Here is a 17,305-nt window from a genome sequence, read left to right as displayed (position 1 = left end):
ATACATTTCATTCCTCTTTAGTGCACAACTTCATCATTGTCAGGGAACTAAACGTCCACCAGAAGTGCAGTTTTTGTTTTTATGATGAGATCAGTTTTAAAACAATTTGTACAGATCCTTTTGCACAGTGCAGTACGTTATTAAGAATAATTTATTATTTTCAATTATTTTTACTTCGATTTCACAAATGGTTATTATGCAAAAATAACAATGCTAGCATATTTTTTGTAAAACAGAAAGCTGCAATGACAAATCTCTTGTGTAGTATCCTAAAATGAAACAAACAATAACGCTTTTAAAAAAAATCCTTAAATTTTTCCCTACGATATTTTCTTTGGCACCTTAATATTTCATTTATAAGATGATCTAAGTAAAAGAAAAACACAATTACTCACACATTGAAAATGTCAATCAGTCATTAAATAATATATTGAATATAAAATTACTATAGGGTAACGTATATGTTAGTTAACATTAGTCACTTTACTAAGACTTATAAAAATGATGGTATTATTATAAGTAAATGTACTAATTTTCAAAGAACACTATTTAAAAAACAAAACAAAAAAACAACAAATTCAACATTTGTTAACAGATTGTTTGGTTCATTGTTCACATCCCATCTTGCTCATCTGTCTGTGGATCGGACGAGTAGCGTGATAAGAATTTAACAGTATGGCGTTCTGTATTTCTACTGTTCGTTATGGAAAAGGAAATTGATACTCACATAATAAACCTGTGTACACATGTATATCTTTACAATAATAGTATATCAAAAATAACAAATTTAAACATATAGAGGATGTAACGAGAAGCACATCTTATGCAACTTCTTTGGGCACAAAAACAACTGCTAGCAGAAAAATGCTTGTTTTGAAATTACTCAATATGATCCGGGGACATTTGATGATAACAAGTGGTTCCATCGTTCTATAGTGGAGTCAATATTGTTACGTTAACTCTATCAATACATTTGCAGATGATGTCTATATCTGGTCGTTTAGTACTTAAAGTTAATGTATCAAATGATTTTGTTTCATGCTTAATTTCTGAAAAGTAAATGCGTGCTCGCTCCTACGAAACTTTAATTTATAATTTTAGACTTATTGATAGATGTCGGGGCAGGCGAGCGATTGGGCACTCGTTAACCAGTCCTCCAACCACTCCTACATTTATCACTTACATTTTACTTACGGTAATAAGGTAAGATATTGTTTGGCCTTGATTCTTGTACCTTTTAACTGAATCTTGGTTAAATTTTAGCCACCAACACTGTTAAGGTCTTGATTTTTAAGATCTTTATTGTACGTGTTTATTGTACGTACGTGTTTATTGTACGTGTTTATTGTACGTGTTTATTGTACGTACGTGTTTATTGTACGTACGTGTTTATTGTACGTGTTTATTGTACGTGTTTATTGTACGTACGTGTTTATTGTACGTGTTTATTGTATATTAACAATATAATCAGTACACTTTACGCTTTATTGATACAAATAGTTTAAAAAAATATTGTGTTAAAATAAACAGAACCTTACTTTAGTTACATTAATTATAACAATTTTCTAACATTTGGTATGTTTCAGACAGATAATGAAATCTGCGTACAAGGTAGTCAAATTCCCTATGTTTTTATTTTGTTTTCAAAAGTCTTAACTAAATTGCTTCCTTTGTTAATATGGCCAGGAAAATGGTTCCATATGTCCCCTCGACACAAACTCGTCATTCAACCTTGTAACGTGTGACTGAGTTCGGACCCCGTGAATAGTAATTCTACTACGCTTAATCTCTTTTTATTTCATGGAAATTAGCAAATCTTAGTTGTTTATTTACTCTTTCGAAGAACAGAATTATTGGTTGGTATACAAAGAACATTTACTTTATAACAGTTGCACAAACGTTCAAGAAGGATTTTAGTTCTGTCTACTGTAATGACAACGTGTAAGGTTATTTATTTAACTTTAGCCAATTGCCGCCATATCTACCGACCAGGCTGCATAAAGTGTACTTCAAGAAAAAATAAGCAATTTATGCTTATTAACTTTTTTTAGATTGAATGGAACTTACGTTATCGAAAATTGAATTTTAAGGCTCGCTGTTTAATCACAAATGTCAAACAAACAAAAAACGAACTTTCATCTGAATTACAGAGTACGGAGTCATCTTTGACATATTTAAACTGAACTAACAATGTACTTCCTTATGTGTTTTTGCATGTTCGCACGCTACCCCGCTATAAAGCAATGACGGTGGTACAATTTCCATAGTGTGAAATTGCAAGCTACTTGACAAACACGAATGTATTTTAAGACAGATTAATTTTTCAATATATTGAAAAATAAAATATCTTTTGTAATTGTGATTTTTATATCCGTGTCTATTCTTAGTTGAAATATTAAACAATTTCTAAGAGGGCGTGGGTAGAATCTCATATTCGGGACTGAAACGATTGGTGATGCCTTTGACGGGTAGTTTTTGAAAGCGGATATGCCAAGAAAGGGTACTTTTACTGAAGAACACCCTTGACTCCGTAAATTGCAGGTAACACTTGTGTAGACTTTTATTATCACAGTTCATGTTTGATTACACCCGGATTTACACTAACGCTCGTGATAATTTAGTTCTTAAAGGTAAATTATAAAAATAATAATAATTATATTTGTTGTGATTAAAAAAAAATAATAATAATAATAATAATAATAATAATAATAATAATAATAATAATAATAATAAAAATAATAATAATAATAATAATTAGAAGAAGAAGAAGAATAATAAAAATAAGAAGAAGAATACTACTACTACTACTGCTACTGCTACTGCTGCTACTACTACTACTACCTACTTATTAATATTATTATAATTGCTAGTGTTTGTTTTTGTAATCAATCTCCAGGTTAGAACGGAGTGACGGAAAAAAATCCTTACTTGTAACTTAACCTGAAACAGCCGCCTCGGAAGATTCATTACTTCATACCGGAAGGTTTTCAAGTATTATTGAGCTTGTCGCAATAAAATTGGATGGATTTCGCCGAATTTGAATTCATCATAAAAAGGAGCTCAACAGACGAAGCAGTTATAGACATGTTTGACCACAACATGAATTATGTTCTAACGGGCAGGAGGGAACTTGACACCACATTTGAGAGTTACGAAAAGACAACGTCCAAAGACAGAACACCCCAAGGTTAGATTTGTTTCCGTAATTGCTCAACTTGTTATTTACTGGCTAAAAAGCTTGTCTTAATCTTTATCATTTCAATTAGAGTCGGCTGATTTTCGAAATATACTTTTTGTACATCAGTCAAAGAACTTTTTGATTATTTAATTGCGATACCTTTTTGAAACCATGTACTGTGGTCAGTTAATGAGAAATAATAACACAGTCGTTTGCACGTTGGCTCGCATTCTAACAAGGATCTGAGATTGCAATATCGAATGCTATGTACGTCTGTCAAATTATATTTGTCTTATTTTAGTAAGACTAAAACTATAATTGATTGATTGATTGATTGATTGGTTGATTGATTGATTGATTGATTGATTGATTGATTGATTGATTGATTGATTTGATTAGTGTTTATTCAGGTTACAATACATTTTGTTTTTTATATTACAGTGGAGTCAATTATTAATGTTAACATAATAATACATATTTAAATTACTTGAAAATATATCACATAGACTTATCACAACATGCTAAAATCTAAAATACATACAGGATATTTAAATGAGTGATTATGAAAGCAAAATATGCAATGCATAAATGGACTAATAAGGTAGAAACTATAGTTGGTATGTCGACTTCAGTAAGGGTGCAATAACCTAGGGTGGCCCATAGAAGCCCTGAAGTTTTATTTCCAATGAGGTCCTTGGTAATTTTATTAACTATTTAATACATATCAAATAAAATATTTAAAAAAATGAAGATGTATTAATCAGAAGATACATTTTAAGGATAAGACGTCAAATTGACGGCATTTTTGACATGTCTATGAAATTAGGTATATATATTATATTTTCATAAAAAGCATACTCTAGACTATAGTTTTATTTCGCTGTATTTAACTCATGTTTTTTAAGACATTTTGATTTTTTAGATTACAAATCTCTTTGATGTTTATGTCATCTGTCAATGAATGCCAGTGTATTATTGCACTAATGAGGAAATAAATGTGTTCTTTCCCATAAGAGCAGGTTTGAACTGAAAGTTTAATATACAGATAGGACCCAGTTGACTATGAGTGAACATCATTTACAACTTCAACTTCAACTTCAAAGTTTATTGACAAATCGGCATATAACAATACCTTTGGCCATTAAATATATTTAACATTGTACAGACGGCCGAATGATATTTTTACAACACAATTACATATATAGTTATAAGGAGTACATGTTCTTAAAGAACATATAGATAGATATTAAGCAAAAGTTAAGAAGCAGGTATATTATCAAGTTGTTCTTGTCTTTTTAGCATAGCATGATGAATATATTTTGAAACATTTCTAATTGTTTTTGACTTTTCACACATGTTTCAATCACATGCGATGGACACTTGTAATTAACAATGAAAACAAATAACAACAGCTATATTAAGTTCTTAAACAATTAACACACTTCACGTTCAGAAGATGTGTGTTTTATATATGGCGTAACTGAGTGGCCAGCGTAAATATAAGTGCGCCCCCTCCCCGCTTTTCCCGACACATAGACTTCATGAATGTGGTCCTCCCCAGGTAAAAAGAGGCTAATTGTTAACTAAAGTGGTGTATTTTATGTTTGTTTTTTTTTACATGCTTTCAACTATATTGTCAAAAAAACGTTCACTTCGGCAGGTTTAGGAGGAATGTCTCCCCACCCCATGGACCCGATAGTGTTATTCTGTTTCTTCGGACAATGCTGATTCCTTGTCGGACAAATAATATCATAGTCAAGTTCAGTCAAGTCAAGAATTATTATTCCTTGATACCATTTATAAGATGAAATATCAATATAACCTTTCTGTTGATTTTATAAAATCAAAATTTCCGCGGATAAACCTAATATTAATTATGGACAAAGAACAGCAACGAGGTCTAAATAAAAGTTAGAAAACAAAGCCGGTGATGGTTTCAATGGTTCCATAGACATATAACATCACAACGATAGACATGAAATACGGCTATACATGTGTGGTCTGTCTGTGTTGTCTGTACGCTGTGTGTCCCTCCTCTAACGTCTGTCAGGCCGGAATATTTACCAATGTTCGGTCACTCGCCCGGTCCCTTTAGTTTCTTTTGTCCAATTGTAAAAAAAGCAAATAGTGACCAAAGACATTTCACCACGGAAAAGTTAAAATACGATGTTTAAGCATGAAGAAATTATTAAGTTTTGCATATTTCTGATTTGATATAGTTTGCTTCACCTACATACGTTTAGCTGGTTCGTTTTCAGGCAAAATGGAGCTATTGTCATATTTAATGTGTAATCGTCCGTTTAGGGTAAGTTCTCTGAACTCATAAAATCCGTCAGTGTAGAAAAGGAATTATTTATTTATTATTTTATTATTATCAAAGATACACGTCAATTGACATGAACTCGAATGGGAATAAATGAAGTTTCGCTTAGCATTGATGTCAATTAAAACAGAGACTGGTGTTTTAATGTATTTTATTTTATCATTTCACTTTTTCTTAAGATAATTGCCTTAGCTGATTCAAAGAATCGGGTATGACAAAATTATGGGGACGAAAACCCGACCAATGTTAGTTTGTGTCCTGAACTGAAAAAATGTCACAGATTATGATGGGATTTTAGTTTGTTGAGTAAAATTGAATAAATAAAATGTCTATAATACTGAAATAGAATAAATTATACCATAATAAGGAAGTGTGAATCAAAGCGACAGGATATACACTATTCATGGTGAAATAAACATGCACCAACCTGAAAACACAAAGGGAGATCGCACCAAAGAAAACCCCCATAGCAAAATCCCCTTACATCAAATATGATTCAGCTCAGTTTCAGCGTCCAGTACTTCTTGGATACACAACTATTAGGATGTTTAATGAAAGCGGATTGTTTATATTTGATGACTCCGATGAAAGTGACACACAGAAGTATTTGCAATCTGTTTGAACAGGATACGGACAAGTTGATAAATGTTCTTATAACACATTAGAACAATTTTAAAGTATCAATGAATGCAAAATGATAATAACAAAATATATATTTAATGTTAATAAATGTATGAGTAACGTTATATAGAAACGATTTAGAATTTATAACATATATAAATAAGTAAATAAATGAATAAATAAATGAATACATGAATAAATGAATGAATGAATGAATGAATGAATGAATGAATGAATGAATGAATGAATGGATGGATGGATGGATGGATGGATGGATGGATGGATGGATGGATGGATGGATAAATGAATGAATGAATGAATGAATGAATGAATGAATGAATGAATGAATGAATGAATGAATGAATGAATGAATGAATAAATAAAAAAAATAAAAATAAAAAAAAAAATAAAAAAAAAATAAATAAATAAATAAATAAATAAATAAATAAATAAATAAATAAATAAATAAATAAATAAATTAATTAATTAATGACTGAATAAATTAATGCATAAATGAATGAATGAATAAATGAATAAATAAAAATGTACGACTTATCTGTTTTTATAATATCTTTGTGCCAATAACCTTGATAGGATATCCAGAATTATGATGTTTGGTTTGACTATTCAATATGACAGCAAAGTGCCTATCTTTAAATCAGAGGAAGTGACAAGGACTAGCCATGCACCTTATACTAAACACAATATAATGTTAGAAGGCACCACGACCATCAACGATAGAAATACAACATCACAACGACAGACCTACAACATCACAACAATAGACATTCAACATCACAACAATAGACATACAACATCACAACAATAGACATACAACATCACACCGATACACATACAACATCACAACGATACACATACAACATCACAACAATAGACATACAACATCACAACAATAGACATACAACATCACAACAATAGACATACAACATCACAACAATAGACATACAACATCACAACAATAGACATACAACATCACAACAATAGACATACAACATCACAACAATAGACATACAATATCACAACAATAGACATACAACGTCACAATAATAGACATACAACATCACAACAATAGACATACAACGTCACAACAATAGACATACAACATTACAACAATATACATACAACATCACAACAATAGGCATACAACATCACAACAATAGACATACAACATCACACCGATACACATACAACATCACAACAATAGACATACAACATCACAACAATAGACATACAACATCACAACGATAGACATACAACATCACAACGATAGGCATACAAAATTACAACGATAGACATACAACATCACAACGATAGGAATACAACGTCACAACGATAGACATACAACATTACAACGATAGGCATACAAAATTACAACGATAGACATACAACATCACAACGATTAACATACAACATCGCACGATAGACATAAGACAACACAACGATACACATACAACATCGCACGATAGATATACAACATTACAACGATAGACATACATCATCGCACCGATAGAAATACAACATTACAACGATAAACATACAACATAACAACGATAGACATACAACATCGCACCGATAGACATACAACATAACAACAATAGACATACAACATTACAACGATAGACATACGACATCGCACGATAGACATAAAACAACACAACGATAGACATACAACATCGCAACGATAGACATACAACCTCGCACGTTAGACATACAACATCACAACGATAGACATACAACATCGCACGATAGACATAAAACATTACAACAATAGAAATACAACATCGCAACGATAGACATACAGCATCGCACCGATATTCATACAATATTACAACGCTAGACATACATCATCGCAACGATAGACATACAGCATCGCACCGATATACATACAATATTACAACGCTAGGCATACAACATTACAACGATAGACATACAACATCGCACCAATAGAAATACAACATCGCAACGATAGACATACAGCATCGCACCGATATACATACAATATTACAACGCTAGACATACATCATCGCAACGATAGACATACAACATCGCACCAATATACATACAATATTACAACGCTAGGCATACAACATTACAACGATAGACATACAACATCGCACCAATAGACATAAAACATTACTACGCTAGACATACAACATTACAACAATAGACATACAACATTACTACGCTAGACATACAACATTACAACGATAGACAAACAACATTACAACGCTAGTACAACGATAGACATACAACATCGCACCGATATACATACAATATTACAACGCTAGGCATACAACATTACAACGATAGACATACAACATCGCACCAATAGACATGCAACTTCACAACGACAGACATACAGCATTGCACCGATAGACATACAACATTACTACGCTAGACATACAACATTAGAACGATAGACATACAACATCGCACTGAAATATATACAGCATCGCACCGATAGACATTTACCATCACAAAAATGGACATACAGCATCGCAACGATAGACATACAACACCGCAACGATAGGCATACAACAACACAACTATAGGCATACAACATTACAACAATAGACATGCAACATTACAACGATTTACATGCAACATTGCAGCGATAGACATACAACATCACAACAACTGACATACAACATCGCAGCTATAGGCGTACATCCCCCCACCCCAAACGTAGGTTCTCCAACATATAGGAAACACATCAATTTAGTACATACATACATATCAGTGACGGTCCTTGTTGAACAGCCATGTACGCATGTTTTAACTTGCTATTCCAGACATGAATGCACACCATCAGAACGCTCAACTACAAGTACATAACCAAAATGGGGAGACAATGGTACATATGGGAGGTTATACATACCCTATCGACACCACGATCTCTGCAGGAGAAGAACTAACGGGTACAGTCACATGTGAAACCATCTTTAGCATTTGGTTATTTTTTATATACTTTTTAACTGTTTGAGTATATGTTTTCTATTATTAGTGTGTCTTTTTTGTGTGAGGTTCTGTTTGTTTAAATTATTCTAGCTTAGTAACCCTTATATGTTTGTTGTTCAGTAGAATTCGGGACACAAGAACATTTTGAAAGACCTCTGTGTGGTCGTTTTGAAGACGATAAACCAGAAAGTCAGAAAACCAGCCTAATGGACATTTCCAACAACACAGTTGACAGAGATGACATGCTCGACGCCTACAATCGAATAAGCATGTGTTACGATTGGATGAAGAAAGAACCTTGTGAACTATCAGAAGAACCGGTCTCGTCTTTTGGAAATAAAATGAGTTCTGAGGTAGATGTAATGCATATAAGTCAATCACAGACCGTATCGTCTGCTTGTACAGTTGTCTCGTGCATAGCATGCTCAGATCAGAAACTTAAAACGTCAACTTTTACTCAGAGAAATAATCAAAGTGTAGGACTGAGAAGATCATCGCCCACAGTATCAGATCAAAAACCCTCGTTCATTTCCCAAGGACCAGAAACAGCTGAACCTGATTATAGAAACCAATGTTCTCCTACACTTCCAAACACCATGAATGGAAGTGGTTCTCAACAGTATTGCATGGCTCCAGGTAAATTTATATATTGTATTAATATAAAAACATTAAAGTGACACTCTTATTCAAAATCAATGCATACACATGTATAAATATAAATTTGTGATAAACCTTTAACTACTTACTGAATAATGCATTGATGAAAATATTCATTACTGATAACAGAATTGTTAGAGTGTATTTAAAAGCTGAAAACGCAAAAATATTAAATGATTGGTGATCTACTATCGTCTCCTAAGGTAGATATATCGTGTTTTCTGCACCTTTCTTTCAAATTAAATTCGGTATCCTTCATAAGAACCATCGTTTTCAACATTTATTCTTCCCTTTTGGTCTGTTAAAGCAACTTTATTAATTTTGGTAAATCTTATTTGGGAGTAAGAGTGCATCTTTAAGTGATACAAATTAGAGAAATACGTGGGAATTCTTTTTTTTTGGCAACGAACAACGACCGGGGGAAATGTGAACGCAACGTTTTCCACATAGAGATGATCTCGCTCCAAGGCCTAAAAAAATGTCTGTTTCGGGTAACCCGACCCTACCTATAAAAATGCGCCGACCCTAACTATTTTTTCCGTTTCTGAGCAAAAAAATATTCGTTAGCGAATACAGAGTTACGAAGGGCGGATAAATGCGAATTGGACGATCAGAATTATTGTTTATATGATAAAACAAAGTCAGGCAATGACAGTAGGAAAGACTGCCATGTGCCAGGAAACACTCTGAACTTACGACAGATTTTGAAAAAAAAAAACAAAAAAAAAAATCCCTACCTACCCTAGCTAAATTTTTTGGGAAGGTTACCCTAAACAAACAATTTTGTTAAACAGGATTTATTTATTTTTTGTTTAAACAAGGTTAACAATTCTTCCCTTTCAGGAAATAATTATATGCCGGGATCTTCTGTTTACCCCACGATATCTTCACCTAATCCAGCCAAAATGGAAACCGACGAAAGACAAAAAAGTAGAATTTTCATTTGTTTCATTTAGTTTTCGCCGATATTCATCATTTTGATAATAACAAGTAAATTTCAAGTTTAAAGTAGCCAAATTAATACTTAAAATAATCCAATTGAAATATGGAGACTTTTTTGAGAATATAAATATTTATAACTGATGAAGATTCACTATGTTCAAATAACAATGGGTACATTATATTTTTATCAGTTTTGATAATTTTTAGACAAAATCAATCTTCACTATTATTAAAATACCGACTTAGTGGAATACCAGTTCACGTAATACGAGTGTTTAAGATACACACAACGTTCTTCTTTAATTCACCCTTTTAAGTTTCAAGTTTCAAAGTTTATTGACTAATCGGCGTATTGCATTTGGTCATTAACATTGCAGACATACATACAAAAATTATATACAAAACATCCAGGAAGCACTGGCCCATATGGACAAATAAATATACACTTTCATATTTTCAAGCTGAATTTGCGTTACAAAACGTAGACACCACGTAACGTAAACGTAAATACCACCCTACATGTCATTGGCGTTCAGTGGAATACGACATAGATACCCTCCAAATCAAATCGAAGCCTGTATATAACTCTGACTTTCAAATAAGGCCTAGAAAATACATTTGGTTCGGGTTACCCGTCCCTACATACGGAATAAGCGCCGACACTACCGTTTTTATAGTCAGTTTGAAAAAAAAAATGAAAAACTAAAAAACAATATTAATTTTAATTAATCTTTTTTAATTGCTTTTAACTTTGTAGTTGAAAACCTTAAATGCTGATACAGAAGATAACATAAAATCCATAACCTAATGATGAAAATGACGTTCTAATATAAAGCCTAATAAAAAAAAAGCCTACTTATTTTTGAAAAGGATGTAACCCTAACAAAACAATTTTTAGAAAACTAGAAACATTCTATCTGTGAGAGTGCAGCTTAAAAAGCTTGCGTTCGATCTAATGGTAAGTCTTAAGGACAAAACGTTTCACAATTTACACTCACTTCAGGTAATAAGACGAGTCGGAAGATCTGGGAGTTTCTGTGCGACCTTTTACACGACCCCCACTACAACCCCGCCCTGGTGAGATGGGAGGACCGGGAGACGGGCGTGTTTAGACTGGTCAAATCCCGACAGATCGCCACTATCTGGGGCATGCAGAAAGGAAATGAGAGCATGAATTACGAAAAGTTCAGCAGGGCAATGCGGTATGTGTTTTTGTGCTTGTTCAACCAAAATCGCTTTCTCTGGTAAATCTGAAAACCTAACAAGACGTATTTATTCCATCAAGCATAACCTCACGTTCTGAAAACCAGACCAAATGGTCAGCTTAAAGAAAACGCCAAACCAGTCAAGAATAAAATGAGCCCTATTGTTGTGAATCTAGAAGTGCAGCTAAATTAAACAAAACAATTAAGACGTTGACATTGTTCAAGCTATATATAATAATTTGTACATAAAACCGCTTAATTGTGTGCTTATAGGCATTCACAGTGTTGATGTTGCAATTCATATTTCTTATCAATCCGAAATTTCTGTTTTTGATCTATTTTGGGCTTTTGAAAGACCTTTCTTTAAGATTGTTTTTAACTTTCAATAAAACAACCGTGAAAGGTTGTTAAAAGCCACACCCCGTGGATCATTGATGGCAACCAGTGTATATCTTCCGTTACACTTCATATTTGACTGACAAAATCTCGTTTTATGAATAAGCTTGAATCAGGGGAGACAACTCATCTTCCAACGAATTCGTAGGTAACAATTAAATACTCTTTAACTTCTTAGAATTGTCAGGTGTCTCCATAGGCCAGTGATCTACGCTGATGATGAAAACATTGTAGTGGAAAGGTGATCCGAGGTCAAATGAAGTTTTCGCTGTAGTATATTTTTACGAGAAAACATGAGTATGAATGCCTGGGCATATTTCGGCATTGATACCTTGCGGAACCAATAAAACTGCCTTATTAATTATTCCTGATTACGGGATATCTGTAGCCAAATCTCACATGGTACACCACATAGCATAGCTAAATAGTGTATTTGTGCCCAGACTCGTATAAGTGTTTTCAGCCTCTTTTATTGCATGCGTTATGTCATTAGAAATAGGAAGGTGTTAAATTGCTATTTGACGCTTTGTAATATATCCCTTTCAATGCAATTCAAGTTAGAATTTGTTTTGTTTTTCTGGTCCCAATCTCTCAAAACATCTTAAATTTCTATAAAGAGAATCAAGGTTTGCTCACCTTTTGTGTATAATTTATGGATTATACACTTACATGCAAGTGTTCCGAGATTATTTAAGTGAATTTTCTTTACGGTCATCAAGTAAAAACTACTTTTATTTACTACTTTTATTCTGTAAATTCAAGTTTAAGTAGTTTAGAAAATTAAAATAAGAAGCTTAGACTTCTTATGCAAAATAATTTTAGAGACGGTCGTTCATTACTTGAAACGTTTGGCTGCAGTTTTGTATATTAGGTTACATATTCTCATATTTTAATTGTCGATATACACAATAGAAATGATTAAAATCATATATAAATATTTTAAACATGTCAATTTCACTCCGACTTGTTTTTTAACCTATGTATTAACTGACAAAATCTCGTTTTATGAATATGCTTGAACTGTTTTATTCAGTGGTGTGTGTGACAATTAAACATGATACCTCAGAATACCCATTTACATATTCATTATTGGATAATACACTTTGATATCGAAATAAATGTAAGTCAAAATCTGACAACAAAATGGAAACCCCTTCTCCGTTAAGACGGTGCATCAAGCCAGTGTGAAAGCCACACGTTTTGATAAACCATAAAAATGCTTTCATGAATCGGAATGATATGTCATTGTTGATGATGGGTAATTTAAAGACTCGAGTACTGTATATATTTCCTGGTTCAGGCGACCACAGCCGTAACATCTTCAGGGTAGAATATTATATTACTGAAATTCTATGCATTTTTTATTACCGTAACAATATAATTTTCAGTGAAACAGCCATGAATGTCGATTTAGCTATTTTGTATTTTGGTATCTAACATACGTTTAGGGGAGAGTTTTGGACTTGGTTTTACGATGAAATCATGAACTTGTGCTAAAGTTACATTCTGTCAGATATTCTACTCTAGACGAGATAATACATGGGTTCCTAACCCTACACTCTAGTGTCTGTCATACATTAAAGGCTTTAAAAACTATCTGTACCACTATGAAATTCAAACTAGACGGAAAAAAACACTCAATGCTATTTAGAATACAACCTACATTTTCGGCAGATGAACTTGCAGATAGGCAATCATTTAGTACGAGGCTTAATCATTAGGAATTTCAACCTTCGCCTACTGCCACTCATCCGATACACACTCCCTGTGTCAGATTTTGCAATGACAATTTGTAAGCCAATGATGTAGTATTCTATAACAGTTACATGGCCTGAAGTAAAATTTTAATGATTAAGAAGGGCTCGTTCACTACGCTTACTCCGCTCCTTTAATAATTACACTGTTACTTTGTGTCATCTAACTATACATATTTGTTAAACCTACGTCCGCATAATTATAGAACACGGATCAATACTTTGAGAAAATTGTGTCCGTGATACTGGGAAAATATAAAGCTGCTCGAATAGTTTACACATATCAATTAAAAGAATAATGAATTTGGTTTGGTTTCCCTTCGGACAGGAAGGAAAGTATTCAAAAGCTGACTTTCGTTTGTAAAAAAGCTTCATGAATTAGGGTCAGAAACCAAAGGAAATAACTGTGAAAATGTTAAACGGCACACTGAACGATCGGCGACAGACACACACACGCACACGCACGCACGCACGCACGCACGCACGCACACACACACACACACACACACACACACTTTTCACAACTATTAAGATAATAAATAATTTGTATTCCTTATATGACTGCAGGTACCACTACAAGCGCGGAGCCCTGCAGCCGGTACTTGGGAAGAGGCTGATCTACCAATTTGGTCCGCAAGCTACAGGGTGGAGACAGGTGGCTTCCGAGCTTAAGCACACTGCTTTTGAATAAACCAAACCCATTCAAAGGTTTCTAGAACAAATGAAGTACTAGCATGCTGACATTGTGTTTCGTGGAAAGCATGGACTCCGTACTATGGCCATTTATTTAACCATTTAATATGTGTAGTTTTAACATGGGTGTTTCTATAACTCTGAATACTAATTTTGATAACGATGTTGTAGATAATTGCAGCTACTAAGCAAGGGAATATGTCTCCACAGCCTCACGTCTTTTTTACCAGAAAGTATCTCAGCTATACTTAGTTTGCTCAAATATTTTAGAAGATGGGTTTAAAAGTTTATTGTTTTGTTCTATATAATGTACATAATATTAATATAAATTAATAATTTATGTTAATACACATACTGCTTTTGTTGTTGTTAACTTTATAATATATGTGAAACAGCTGTTTGGTCTATTAAAATGTTACAAAATAACAATATCTTGTACGTGTACTCGTGTATATATTATCCCTATGGTCCATTTTTTAATCAACTAGAAGCATGTACTTGTCGACACTTCTTCGGTTATACAGTGATAGATGCCGTTGTCCTTTGTTATCCAGTGATAGATGCCGTTGTCCTTGGTTACACAGTGATAGATGCCACTGTCATTGGTTACCCAGTGATAGATGCCATTGTCCTTGGTTACCCAGTGATAGATGCCATTGTCCTTGGTTACCCAGTGATAGATGCCATTGTCCTTGGTTACCCAGTGATAGATGCCATTGTCCTTGGTTACCCAGTGATAGATACCAATGTCGTTGGTTACCCAGTGATAGATGCCATTGTCCTTGGTTACCCAGTGATAGATGCCGTTGTCCTTCGATACCCAGTGATAGATACCATTGTCCTTGGTTACCCAGTGATATATGCCATTGTTTTTGGTTACCCAGTGATAGATGCCATTGTCCTTCGTTACCCAGTGATATATGCCATTGTTTTTGGTTACCCAGTGATAGATGCCGTTGTCCTTCGTTACCCAGTGATAGATGCCGCTGTCCTTGGTTACCCAGTGATAGATGCCATTGTCCTTCGTTGCCCAGTGATAGATACCGTTGTCCTTGGTTACCCAGTGATAGATACCATTGTCCTTGGTTACCCAGTGATAGGTGCCGTTGTCCTTCGTTACCCAGTGATAGATGCCGCTGTCCTTTGTTATCCAGTGATAGATACCATTGTCCTTGGTTACCCAGTGATAGGTGCCATTGTCCTTGGTTACTCAGTGATAGATGCCATTGTCCTTTGTTACACAATGATAGATGCCATTGTCCTTGGTTACCCAGTGATAGATGCCATTGTCCTTGGTTACCCAGTGATAGATGCCATTGTCCTTTGTTACCCAGTGATAGATGCCATTGTCCTTTGTTACCCAGTGATAGATGCCATTGTCCTTGGTTACCCAGTGATAGGTGCCATTGTCCTTCGTTACCCAGTGATAGATACCATTGTCCTTGGTTACCCAGTGATAGATGCCGTTGTCCTTTGTTACCCAGTGATATATGCCATTGTTTTGGTTACCCAGTGATAGATGCCATTGTCCTTGGTTACCCAGTGATATATGCCATTGTTTTTGGTTACCTAGTGATAGATGCCATTTTCATTTGTTACCCAGTGATAGATGCCATTGCCCTTGGTTACCCAGTGATAGATGCCGTTGTCCTTGGTTACCCAGTGATAGATTCCATTGTCCTTTGTTACCCAGTGATAGATGCCATTGTCCTTCGTTACCCAGTGATAGATGCCATTGTCCTTGGTTACCCAGTGATAGATGCCATTTGCCTTGGTTACCCAGTGATAGATGCCATTGTCCTTGGTTACCCAGTGATATATACCATTGTCCTTGGTTGACCAGTGATAGATGCCATTGTCCTTGGTTACCCAGTGGTAGAAGCCATTATCTTTGGTTACCCAGTGATAGATTCCATTGTCCTTGGTCACCCAGTGATAGATGCCATTGTCCTTGGTTACCCAGTGATAGATGCCATTGTCCTTGGTTACCCAGTGATATATGCCATTGTCCTTTGTTACCCAGTGATAGATGCCATTGTCCTTGGTTACCCAGTGATAGATGCCATTGTCCTTTGTTACCCAGTGATAGATGCCATTATCCTTGGTTACCCAGTGATAGATTCCATTGTCCTTGGTTACCCAGTGATAGATGCCGTTGTCCTTGGTTACCCAGTGATAGATTACATTGTCCTTTGTTACCCAGTGATATATGCCGTTGTCCTTGGTTACCCAGTGATAGATGCCGTTGTCCTTGGTTACCCAGTGATAGATTACATTGTCCTTTGTTACCCAGTGATAGATGCCGTTGTCCTTTGTTACCCAGTGATAGATGCCATTGTCCTTTGTTACCCAGTGATAGATGCCATTGTCCTTTGTTACCCAGTGATAGATGTCAATGTCCTTGGTTACCCAGTGATTGATGCCATTGTCCTTTGTTACCCAGTGATGGATGCCATTGTCCTTTGTTACTCAGTGATAGATGCCATTGTCCTTTGTTACCCAGTGATGGATGCCATTGTCCTTGGTTACCCAGTGTTTGATGCCATTGTCCTTGGTT

The 17,305-nt window shown here is 34.5% G+C and overlaps 1 protein-coding gene across 3 annotated transcripts; it reads left to right on the top strand.

Annotated features, from left to right (window-relative positions):
• Nucleotides 1-1,882: 1,882 nt before the first annotated feature.
• LOC128230041 (uncharacterized) lies at nt 1,883-15,179 on the top strand. 3 transcript variants are annotated; one of them, XM_052942023.1, is made up of 7 exons: nt 1,883-2,541; nt 2,897-3,187; nt 8,936-9,061; nt 9,222-9,737; nt 10,602-10,688; nt 11,704-11,902; nt 14,623-15,179. In XM_052942023.1, exons 2-7 carry the CDS (start codon nt 3,022-3,024, stop codon nt 14,744-14,746), a joined length of 1,218 nt encoding a protein of 405 aa, XP_052797983.1. In that variant the 5' UTR covers nt 1,883-2,541; nt 2,897-3,021; the 3' UTR covers nt 14,747-15,179. The 3 variants fall into 3 exon arrangements, with proteins under 3 accessions (XP_052797983.1, XP_052797985.1, XP_052797984.1); XM_052942025.1 differs by having other exon boundaries at nt 1,884-2,541; nt 9,225-9,737; XM_052942024.1 differs by having other exon boundaries at nt 2,530-2,630.
• The last annotated feature ends 2,126 nt before the right edge of the window (nt 15,180-17,305 follow it).

This window comes from Mya arenaria, chromosome 4 (assembly GCF_026914265.1).
Source record: "Mya arenaria isolate MELC-2E11 chromosome 4, ASM2691426v1".
Taxonomy (NCBI): Eukaryota; Metazoa; Mollusca; class Bivalvia; order Myida; family Myidae; genus Mya; species Mya arenaria.
The sequence above is the reverse complement of the archived record's forward strand: the minus strand, read 5'-3'. Positions and strand labels throughout refer to the sequence as shown.